The sequence below is a fragment of the Ambystoma mexicanum genome, chromosome 10 (assembly GCF_040938575.1).
Source record: "Ambystoma mexicanum isolate Mex_15411 chromosome 10, UKY_AmexF1_1, whole genome shotgun sequence".
Taxonomy (NCBI): Eukaryota; Metazoa; Chordata; class Amphibia; order Caudata; family Ambystomatidae; genus Ambystoma; species Ambystoma mexicanum.
The window spans coordinates 900223458-900235867 of NC_090932.1; the positions used below are offsets into that span (position 1 = coordinate 900223458).

Sequence of the window (12410 nt, forward strand, 5' to 3'; positions counted from 1 at the left end):
GGCATAAATCCATCCTGGCTAAATATCTCGACTTGGCATTGCTTCCGACTAACCAGGAATCACCCAAAGGGCTTACTCCTATTGTTGGGGACCAGTGTCTGGATGCCTTTGATAATGAAATTGTTATAGGTAGAACAGACGCGTCATTCACTGTCAATAATGGTGGCGAGATTGAATTGCCTGTAATCACATCCGGCAGTACTCCTCAATGTCATTAGCTACATCTGGTGTTACTTAATTATCTGGTGATGTGCACTTGGAGACAGATGTGAGGCTTAATGTTGATCAGCCCGGCGAGTTACTGCCGATTGATAAGTTGTTTTTTGAATGTTCCCAAGCTAATGGCCCTTTCAACCCATCTCAGCGGAAACTTAAATGTGTGTATCTTAATATCCGATCCCTCCCTAAGCACGGGACTGACATTTTTGGTCTGATTCTGGAGAATAATATTGACATTCCCCATTCTCTGAAACTTGGATCTCTGATACATCAGGTCCTGATCTAACCTAGCTGTTCCATCAGGGTATCATGTTATATGTAAAACAGGACGACTGGTATGGGAGGGTGCGGGGTATAGCAGTGATATTTGGTTCCTCAAATATTTATCAAGCAGATTGGGAAGAGCCAGACGGGATCGATTTGCTGTTAGTTAAATTACTGATTAATCTCTGCACCACTTTCATTCTCATTGTACTGCATGGATCCCCCCCCTTCACAATTTGCCTGGTTTTGAGGTACAGTTTTCTTCAATGCTTTATTCTTTCATTAATCCTTCCTCCAAGACGGTTATTGTTGGAGACTTTAATCTCTGGTTCAGAGATCAACAAGATCATCTATATCTCGCTATTAACCAACTGCTAGACAATCTGTGCTTTGAACAAGTTATTATGGCACCCACACATAAAGGGGGGCCATATAGTCAACTGGTTAAGTATTGCTGACATTCCAGGGGTTCAACCGGAGGTTGAGGCATGTCCATGGCCTGATCACTTCTTTAATTACTTTGCTCTTCCTGTACTTGACCATCAACCTAGATCATATCCACCTAGACTGCCAATAGTTAAACGCAGCCTGGGGAAAATGATGTCTTCCATTCTTGAGCCTTTTCTGGAATCCTTAAACAATTTACCCTGGATACTTCCCCATATGAAATTGCAGTCTGCTATCGTCAATGTCTATCTTTAGCTCTGGAAATTATTGCTATAACTAGAATTATTAAATCAACCACTGCTGTGGTAGCAGTGCAGTCCTGGGCCTTAGAGTTAAGAACAAGGTTTAGAGAGTGTGGAAAAAGTCAGCATTCATGTCTGATAAAGACACCTATAATTCCTTAGCATCTCAGTTCAAGAAAGGGAGAAAGTTGCTTACCTGCAACTCCTGTACTCCAGTGTTGGTATCTTTCATAGATTCACATGCTGTGAATATTCCCCGCGTCCGGCTGGGAATCCACGGTTAGCTTATTTTTTCCTTGCTTAAATCAAAGAACTTTTTATTTGCAGGGGGCGTGGCTAACTGCCATGTAGAGCGGACGTGTCTCCTGTGAGCTCCGCGCCAATGTGCCATCATAAGCTGTTTTTCATGTATTTCTTCTAACTTTTAAACGTTGCAACTTGCACCATTCGTCGCCGGATCCAATCGTTTGATCCGTCTTTCAGACGGCTGGAGACAACCAACGCCGAGTGAGAAGTGCCAGAGCTGAGAACTAAAATGGCGGCTCCCGCGTCCTGAGTCTCGAGGGACCAGAGCGCGCCTGCACCGCAGAGGACGTCGCCCACCAGAGCGCGCAGGGGAGCCGGAGCAGCCAGCCGTCCTGTACCGGGGTCAAGAGAGAGGAGCGGAGCACCTGTGCTCGTAGACGGAGCGAGCCACCCCCTGGGCCTTCATCCAGCAGCGTCCTGCCCACGGCCGCGAAGCGCGGCGGAGCCCAGCGGAGCCCTGACAAGACCAGCGGACGGCCGGTGCCGCAAAGGTAAGCGGGGTGGGGGGGTAACCAGCCCTGGCTCTTGCTTCGGGAGCGGAGCGATAGAGGACCTGCAATCGCATAGTGCTCCGTCCCCCTGCGGAGGGACTGCCCCCCCCCCCCCCCGAGTTGTTGGGACCTCGGCCCCCCCCCCCCGCCAATGCATATCTACATCAGGGAGTGTAGCTGAAGTGGACCCCATCGCCTGGAACCACCTTGCGCCCTGCAGTCGACATCGAGGGCGGGCCGAGCCCGGCGCACTGTGCATCCACAGCTGGTGAGCCCACGGGCAGCCATAGCTTACCCGCCACCCAACATTGACTACACCCACAGAACGGGGTGTGGGCACTGTGCAACTCCCCGGGCCCGCCGCCTGCCTCCTCGGATGTACTGAGCCCCACCGCCTAAAGGCCCCACTGCTCACTCGCTACGGAAAGGGGGTGCCAGCTGCTGCAATACGGCGAGGTATCGGAGCATTACCCCCTTCCTTGACTTCTGAAACGGGCGCTGTCTCCCGCATCGCTGGGCTGAAGCTTCTCCCCCCTCACACCTTCACCTCGGCCCCGGGCCCTGCAGCAACAGTGCAAAGCACCCCTCCGCGCCTCTGACTAGCGGCCTATCACCTGCGCCCCCGGCGCCCTCGGCGTGAGTGGACTGTGTGCTCACAAGATAGCTGGTAAAAACAGCAGGCCCAAGCAGCAACAGACCACCATGGACACTTACGCAGCCAGCGAATCTCCGAACCTTGAGAGGACGAATTGTGTGACCACATATGTTCAACCACACCCTATGGCAATGACGACACCTGAACCCAGTAACACCCAGCTCCTCGAAGCCATCAGACTACTCCAAACAACGATGGAGCATAAAATCGATGCCGTTGCCATAGACCTGGGCCTTCTGCGCCAAGATGTCCACTCCTTGGCCGGCAGGACTGAGGTGCTTGAAACACAGGTCAAAGAAAATACCGAATCCAAAACGCACCTCCTCCGAGACGTCGACGAGCTCCAACAAAGGGTCAAGAACTTGGAAGACAGGGCAGAGGAAGCGGAGGGAAGAGCTTGTCGCAACAATATTCGTCTCCTCGGGCTGCCGGAGGGTTCGGAGGGCTCTGACCCCACTAACTATGTTGCGAACCTCCTGCTACAGGAGGTGGGAGCCGGTAAACTCTCCCAAGGCTTCACCATTGAAAGGGCCCACAGATCCCTCGCTAAAAAACCTCCACCGGGCGCTCCACCCAGGACGGTGATAGCAAAAGTTCTTAACTACAGAGACCGAGAGGTAATCCTAGCCTTTTCCCGAGCAGGTGGCCAAATCAAAGGGGACTCCGCCACAATTGCTATCTACCCTGATTATACCTTCCAGGTTCAAATGAACAGAGCCCAGTTTATACACACAAAGGCCAGACTGAAGGCGGCTGGGTTGCGTTACATGCTCCTGTACCCCTCAAGACTTAAAGTGCTGCACAACAACAGGGCACACCTGTTCGACACTCCGACACAGGCCAGAGACTGGATGGACGGACTGCAAATACCTGATGTCGAGGAAAGAAAGCAGAAACCTAGATAATGTTTCTCCCGCCATCTCGATAGGAATCATGCAGCCTCTACTCACCGCCGGCGGGCGAATTGAGCTCCCACACAGCTGATTAGATCCTAACATGGAGACACTGGAGTCATGGTTCACTCCACCCCCTGGAAAATGTCTTCCCTTTTTTTTGGGTGTACATACCTACCCATAGGGCACCTGGAGACCTATGCACGGTCCTACGGAGCAGAAACGGGATTGTCATAACGAGGGTGACCTCGCTGGGCTAGTTCTATGTTTGGGTTGTTTACAGTTAATGGGGGGGGTGGGAAACGGGGAGTTATTATTACAGTTGGGAACTACAAACGGAAATTACCAAGACCACGGAAGCACTTGTCATGCATTGCTGCACTAATTAGATCCAGAGTCCTGCTGGCCCCACACATCTGTCTACGCAATACCTATGGCTGACACAGTAAAGATCGTTACTTGGAACGTTAGAGGCCTGAACAGCTTCGTCAAACAACGACGCGTCCAATCCTACTTGAAGAGATGCAGGGTCGGAATCGCCATGCTCCAAGAGACTCACCTAACTGCCAAAAAGCTAGATGCCCTGGCCAAAACCTGGCGTGGCACCCTATTGGGTTCCGCTTACTCCTCCTATGCCAGAGGGGTCCTGATCTGGATTGCCCCCACGTTCCCCTTCAGGCTTACTAGCACTAAATCAGACAACGAGGGGAGGATGGTTGTGGTTTGTGGTTCTGTCGAGGGCAAAGAGCTATGCCTAGTTAGTACTTAAGCACCCAACCATGACGCAACTACCTTCTTCCACTCCCTCTATACACGGCTCACCCAATATATGGACAGAATTATGATATGGGGAGGCGACCATAACTGCACCCTTGACCCTCTACTGGATAGATCCGACGACAAACACGATCGTCCCTCCCCTCCGGCCAAAATACTTTCTAAACGAGTCCATCAGTTGCAACTCTGATATTTGGAGGGCCCAGCACCTGGGGCAACGCGAGTACTCCTACTCCCCACCACATGCCGTGCACACCAGGCTAGATTATATTTTTCTCAGCCAGACACAACAGTCTGTGTTTGTTGATGCGCACTATTTGCCGAGGGTACTGTCCGATCACTCTCCTATGTTGGTCACCTGGGAGGTGTTCCCGCCTAGACCCCCCATTCCCACGTGGAGATTGAGCGCCGAAGCTCTACTTGATACAGCATTCAGAGAGCGCATAAGAGACAATACTGAAGAATATTGGCAGAACAACCTACATAGTGTTAGATACATAAGAACCGCCTGGGAGGCATATAAGGTGGTCATGCGGGGTGAGATGATCGCAGCAGTTTGGGGTGCCCAGAGATCCATCACAACCCTGTTGGAACGAGCTGAGAGAGACCGGTGTGCCCTCGAGGGCAGGGCTGACCCATCCCCCCGATCATTTACTTAAAATTACCAAACTCAGACAAACCTGCCTAAAGCACTGGGAAGCCCTAGGTAAACTAAGCTACGCCAAACTCACAGAAAGAGTCCATGCCCTGGGGGACAAACCGGGGCAACTCTTAGCCTGGCTCTACAAAAGGGAAACCCCCAGGCCACCCATTTGCCAAATACTCACACCAGACGGCACTACCGTGCATACCCAACAGGAAATTAATTCGGTTTTCTCTAGCTACTACCATAATTTGTACTCTGAGACCCCCCCCCCCTCTGACACGGGGATCGAAGACGCCCTCGACTTGCCTAAACTAGACTCGCATATGGCTGAGAACCTTGATGAGCCCATCACTCCCGACGAGGTCATGGTGGTAATTAGAACGCTACCAGCCGGAAAAACCCCGGGCTCGGATGGCCTCCCCGGGGAGTTCTATAAAACCTATGAGGAGACACTCGCCTCTATATTAGCTCAGGTATATAATGAGGCCTTTGAGCGTGGCGCCCTCCCGGATTCCCTGAGCGACGCCGTGATAATACCCCTACTCAAACCTGGGAAGGACGGGGCAGATTGTGCCTCATACAGGCCCCTCTCTATGCTAAATTTAGACTGCAAGATCCTCACAGCACTGCTCGCTAACAGACTACGCAGAGTGATACCACTGTTGATGCACCAAGACCAAACCGGATATGTCCCCGGACGATCCATCACTGAGAACCTGCGTAGGTTACATCACGTCATCTATTGTACCGAGGGTAGACCACAGAAACTTGCGGTGGCGTCACTGGATGCCACCAACGCTTTTGCTTCCGTGAGGTGGGAATGGCTATATGCTACCATGGCAAAGATGGGATTAGGCCCCGTATTTCTGAAATGGACCCAGCTGGTTTATGCCAACCCCACTGCAACGGTACGAACCAATAGAACCTTTTCCGCGAAATGGTCCCTACAAAGAGGCACCCGTCAGGGTTGCCCCTATCCCCTATGTTGTACATCATTGCTGCTGAGCCTGTAGCAGCCTACCTGAGACAGGAATATGGAGATGAGGGCATCACCATAGATGGGACGACTCACCTCGTCTCTATGTACGCGGACAACACCCTCTTGTATTTACAGGACCCTAAACACCTCCTACCCTACATTCTTGAAACCCTAGACAGCTTTCACAAGCACACCGGGATCCAGATTAATAAGAGTAAATCTTGCCTCTACCCCCTAGCTGCACTACACAGTGAATATTATGGATCTCTCCCTCCCCTAGATCTCGAATGGCAGGCAACATTGTTCAAATATTTGGGGATAACTATACATCGAAACCCCGGCACGGAACATATTCTTAACACTGTAAGGGCCAAAGACTCTCTCAAAGTCCATGGAGTTTTGGGGGCGGCTCCCGCTTTCGGTGGCCGGGAGGGCGGGCCTCCTTAAGATGGTCGCCCTACCCTGCCTATTGCATAATTTCACTAACGTTCCCTTCTACATCCCCCCCACGTTCTTTAAAGGCCTCAACAAACTCTGTAGGGGCTTCCTCTGGCAGGGAGGCAGGCACAGGGTTGCATTGGAGACTCTCCAGAGACCATACGAGGGGTGGGCTGAAGATCCCCAATTTCGAACTCTATTTCCTTGCCAGCCAGTTGAGACACATTGTGCGGTGGATGGCCGACGAAAGCACAACCGACACTCGCCTCCTCCAGCCGGCCCTCCCCCAGCTATTACTTAGGGATTTGCTGTGGACCAGGAAGAGTGCCCTTGATCATTGCCCTTACCTCGTTAAGCTGGGGATCCGACTCTGGAAAAGGGCCTGCAAACTGGTCGGGTCCGAGGACCCCTACTCCCCACAGATCTCCATTGCAGCATTCATGTCCAATCATTCCTGGGGGCAACTTGAGACCCGTACACAATGGGAGCCCTTCGGGGTGGCCACACTGGGGAACCTAATCCAAGAACAGACGGTTTTGGCCTTCCCGGACCTCTGCAATGCCACGGGCCTCCCGATCGGGCAATTCCTGCTGCACAGAGCGGTCATACAGGCCTTGACTAGCAGATGGCCCGTCGCTATCGACCAGACGGATGAAACTAATGTATCGAAACGATACTGAACGCTGCTGAGGGGGGCCACGAAACCTCACGTATTTACGAGGCCCTACTATGGGGCTCCACCAAAGATGACCTCAAATGCCGGGACAAATGGGAAACCAAATTGAACCTGGTTTTTGAAGACAAAGCCTGGGGCGGTATAACCCACTACCACAAAAAATATCTCCCGAATTGCCCGCTTGCAGCTCATCCAACTGTATGTTATGAACAGAGCGTACCTCACCTCGGAGGCTATATCAAGACTTACCGGTGCGGGCACCCAATCATGTCCCAAATGCAGTGAGCCCAAGGTTGGTATGACCCACATGTTCTGGGGATGCCCAGTGATCAGAGAATTCTGGACACAAGTGAAGGACAGAGTGGCTGGTGCAGACATTGACATTGAAGTGGACGAACCCTCGGCATGCATCCTGGGTAGGTATAGGCGCTGCAGGGAGAATAAACCCCTCAACAAGTTCAGAGACCTTATTTATATAACGGCCAAAAGGTGTATAGCCATGGGGTGGAAGAGCCCCAGAGGCCCGCCTATGCCCCTATGGTGGGGAGATCTTACAAAGTGGATCACAGCCGAAACTGCAGCATGGGAGACGGCGATCCAAGTGCAGAGATTTGATTCTAGCGAAGAGCTACACCGTTAGGTGGCCTTAACAGTACCCCTGCTCCATCCAGAGTCACAGGAGGGTGAGATAACCGGGGAAGGCGACCCAGGCCCGGGCATTGTCTCATGATGAACATAGAACTAACTATGGTCTTGGAAGGGGAGGGGTAGGTTGGGTGGGGGGGGATTTGGGGACTTTACCTTCTGATAGGCTTGACCTATTACCACTGATGCCAGTTTTTGTTATCTTATGTTATGAAACTAATAAAATAAATAAAAAAAAAAAAAAAACTTTTTATTGTGCAGGCTGTCACTCTCCTTATGGCTACTTTTGGTCCCAACCAATGGGACACCGAGTAGTTCAACCCTCCATGTCCTCCTCTCCTCAGCTCAGCTTCTGACCCGTCATGCTGGCTAGATCCGTAAGGTTTTTACATTGTCAGGAAGGAGGGGAGGGGCATGTGAATCTATGAAAGATACCAATGCTGGAGAACAGGAGTTTCATGTAAGCAACATATTCCTGCTCCAGCACTGGATTTTTCATAGATTCACATGCTGTGAATAGACTTCGTAGCAGTATGTAATATCAGAGGTTGTAAAAGTTAAAAAGCCTACCTTACTGAAAAAGATGCTGCAGGTCTGCTCTCCCGGTCTGAATGTCCACTGCATGCCATTTCTACAAGCAGTGGTGCCTTGTAAACATATGTAAAAAAACAAGGGGATGGGGGGCTCCTGGGAGTCCCTCTGCCGGACATTAGTCCCGGTTACGAGAAACTTACCCAGAGTCTTTAGCTCACTATCTTTCACAGAGGAGAAATATCTAAAACATATAAGTCTTTGTCCTGCCCTAGGGCAGTCCAGCACCAAAATGCTAAGCAATTCTCCTATGAACAAGAATACTAACAGCAACCCCAGATACGTGTTTCGGTCTGGTTGGACCTCATCAGTAGGGTGGAGCTGTGCCTCTCTAAGAATAGTGAGCAAGGGGGTTCACGTCTGGTTCCCCTAGTAATTTAGGGTGAGACCCAAAGCTACTTAAATTATGCAACCGGGACTAATGTCTGGCAGAGGGACTCCCAGGACCCCCCCCCCTTGTTTTTTACATACGTTTACAAGGCACCACTGCTTGGAGAAATGGCACGCAGCAGACGTTCAGACAGGGAGAGCAGACCTGTAGCATCTTTTTCATCAAGCTGGCCGACGTTCGCACAGCTCAATGTTAACAAGCTGCCCATTAAATATCTGAAAGTATAAGCAATAACGGTACTCTTTTGTGTTCGAGCAGAACGGCAAAAGGATTAGAAACTACTAGAACAGAATGTGTACTGAATTGGTACTCTCCAATAGCTTTTTTAAGTTTAAGGAGACCCTGTTTCCAGAAAGCTAAGGGACCGCTATGGGCTGCACTCTCGCGTTTGCGTTGTGCAACAGATTTCTAATGAAATAGCATCCGCGTGAAAGCGGTTCACCTTCACTTGTTCGCCAGCACGTTTAGGAATATTGACAATTTCTCCTTTTGCAGTGCAGTAATCTATGAGGTGTTCTTTTGACACTATTGCTCTTTGTATTTGAGCTGCAGGTTAGTTTCACAGCATCTGCCACCATTAACACTTGCGTGAGAATGAATGTATGTGTATATATCCATTTGAAGTGGCTGCAGCTAAAGGGGCATTTAAATCAATCGCCCCCATTAGTGATTTCCATCCTTGCATGTGCAGGGCTCAGAGCTTTTTGGAATTTATAGAGCTAATTGGGTTTTGTGATGTTCTTTAAAGTCTAGCCATTAGACTAAACGGCTCTGATGGCTACTTTGAAATGTAGCTGGATTGTCCCTTAATAATGCATTACAGGTATTGGTGCCTCTCAATTGTACAGACCCTCATTGGTTTCATCTACTTATTTTTTCATTTCTTCCGATTCTTTCACTGCTGCAGACCTCGCTTAAGTGCAGGCAAATCGGTATTTGCACTTTTTCTACAAGTATCAAACCAGACTTTTCTAGTCATCTGATGCTGCGCATTGATGAAAAACCTAATTGCGATACGTCTAAGTGGGAACATAAAATGATTGCTTCCCACTTTGTGAGGTGTGTAGAGTTCAGACTAACATTATTTATACAATTGTGTTATCAATGGCACTTCTTAAACAGCGACTGCTTTACTTTTGCCAATCACAGACTTATGTCTTGCAGACCCTTTATTGCAGAAACACTTCCTAGTGCCCATGACACCAGTGGCTAAAAGTTGGGTCAGTATTCAGCCCTTTTTCTTTTTCTTTTTCTCATAGAACATTGCTCACGTGAAGTTGTGCTTCCCATCTTTTAGTGTTATGTCAGATGGTCCTTCTTGGTGGTAGCCCACCCGAACGACAGGGCACGGATTTGCCTGGCCTCACCCACCCATTGGCACTTAGAAATGTGGGACATTGCTTTAATATTATTGAGTGTACCTAGGCATGTGTGAATTGCACTTTATTTTGTTTTATCTCATGTATTTACTAGGTTAGTGTAACTTGGTTGTTGTAGGTGTCATTTAACAAAGTACTCTCTTTTATACTTATCGTATTGTTTATTGGTTCTGTGTATTAATGTCAATGTGTGTACACTCTGTTCTAGTACACCCGTTAGGATTCACTGATGAAGACCTGGATTAAATAATATCATCACGTCGAAACCGGTCAGAAACCGAAGATTGTTGGAGATGTGATTTTATGAATTGTAACAATCATTATCTAGATCCATTCCAATATCTGATGACATGTTCCTAAATTTCTGATATATTATGAAATTCTTTTTAAACCTTTTCCATGTCATCAACTGAATGTCCTTTTACACTTAAAACAAATTTCTGTGGATGTATTTTCTGTATGTATGAGAATGTATACTGATGAATGATTGAACTGTTCATTGCAGAAATGTGTCTGTTATCTGGAATGTTTTAAATTCAGTTTTTTTCTACAACCTTAATGTAATTTAGAGTGTTAATTAATACATCATTGATTCATGTTTGTAAATTTTGTATCAAGGTTAATAAATAATATGTTTGATACGCAACACCAGAATAGAGTCCTCTGAACATTATTTCAGTATATATTGTGCTACACCTCATATGCAGGCTTTAACCGCATGGCTGATGGACCACAGCAGAGGGGGGTGGGGGAATGCAGAATTTAGGCTGCTCGTTTCCAGCAGACCGCAGTTGCTGGGAACAGAACCAGGAGATGTAATCAGGGCTGACGAGCCAGTTCCACGGCTAATCGAGGGAGCTGGGGAAATCAACCTGACCCAGACAGGCACTCGCATTGGCACTAAGGCAGTTTGAAATCACCCCTTGGCCATCAATTACGGGAATGAGGATGTGGAATGGTGAGGCACTCCAAGAAGAGCCAATCAGACGATATGTTCTGCTGTCCCTGGAAAGTAGCAAGCCCTCAGTGTGTCCTCAACAGGATTTGCGAAGGTTACTTTATTGCAGGTGCAGTGTGAATGTCTCCCTTCCCATCAGTTCAGGGTGTCTCATGCTACTTACTTTCTGGTGCTGACCAATGGTAGATTAATAAAGACCCAGAGGTCAGAACAATTATGTTATTACTAATGGCAAAAAGTTTGCAGGGAGGAGCAGGAAGCAATGTGGCACCACACAGAGAGGAAATGGGCTTTAAGAGGGTTAGGTCTGGTTGCTCCAATCATGTCCAACTAATGTAGGTATAGCTACAGGGGCATGATGTAGTTTAACCAGTAAGCTTCTTGGGAACCGAGAAAATGCAAAGTTTGAAGTGCAACTGTTTCTAATTGCTCAGACATTGTATTAGCAGTATAAAACTACTGTCCGTTGTGAGCCAGTTTGTCAGCTCTCATCCATAAGTTCTGTTCCATTTGTGCTCACCCAGCTGTAATATACATTGCTTCTTGTCCGATGTGCGTTCCTTTTTGGACTACTGATGGCAAATTACTTATTGCTAGCCCCGAAGGACCCCCAATACATTTTTGGACATCAAACACAAAAAACAGTTCAGCATTCTATTGTTCCTCACTTTTTTCCTATTAAGTTTGACCTATTTTAACAACGAATACAACTATTTATTCAGTGTTTAAATGCAGCTAAAAATGCTTCCACAACCTTTGTATGGTCAACTTTCAGCAAAAAACACAATACGTCAAAGGCTTAGGTCTGAGCTCCTGGGCTTGTGTACCTGTACAGATCTGCTTCTGGCTGATGACACTCCACTATTGCTGAAAGGGTATCCAGGTTGTTAACAGATTGCAATACTGCTGTTTCAGGAACTGCAAAATGTGTCTGAAAGCAAGACAGGCTAGCATTAAACAATTGCTGTTTGCCACATGTTGTTACAACAGTTTTAAGCACATTCTGATACTAGATAAAGTCTATGTCCAAAATCAATATAAGTTAATCGTAAAAACAAGATTTCAGTTTTAAAGTTTCCCTTTGATGTTTTAATAAACCTTGTTTGCAGAATTCATAAAATGTATTAATTCTCAAACATATCCCATAAAGCACAGCCAATTAACTGAAAACGTTTTCCTTATTTGAAATTATTAATTTATACGATTTACTATGTGTCAAAATCCAACAAACGTGCCCATTTCATTACAGCATCATGAAATTTACTTTAGGGTGCTTTTAGATTAAACTATTTTTGATTTTTTTAAAAAACATTACATTGTATATTGTGCAATTTCAATCAACCACATCCTTTCTCTCAACGTACTGTATCACTGCTAGCTTCAAATCTACCAAATGATTAGAGTGACAAACTG

The 12410-nt window shown here is 47.8% G+C and overlaps 1 protein-coding gene across 7 annotated transcripts in view; it reads right to left on the reverse strand.

Moving 5' to 3' along the window:
- Window positions 1-12410, reverse strand: part of ATP11B (ATPase phospholipid transporting 11B (putative)) — a 1683501-nt gene that overhangs the window by 1483670 nt on the left and 187421 nt on the right. For all 7 annotated transcript variants that reach the window (XM_069618659.1, XM_069618656.1, XM_069618658.1 and 4 more), the window contains exon 7: window positions 11825-11928. In XM_069618659.1, coding sequence (XP_069474760.1) covers window positions 11825-11928 — 104 coding nt within the window. The remainder of the gene's footprint in view (window positions 1-11824; window positions 11929-12410) is intronic.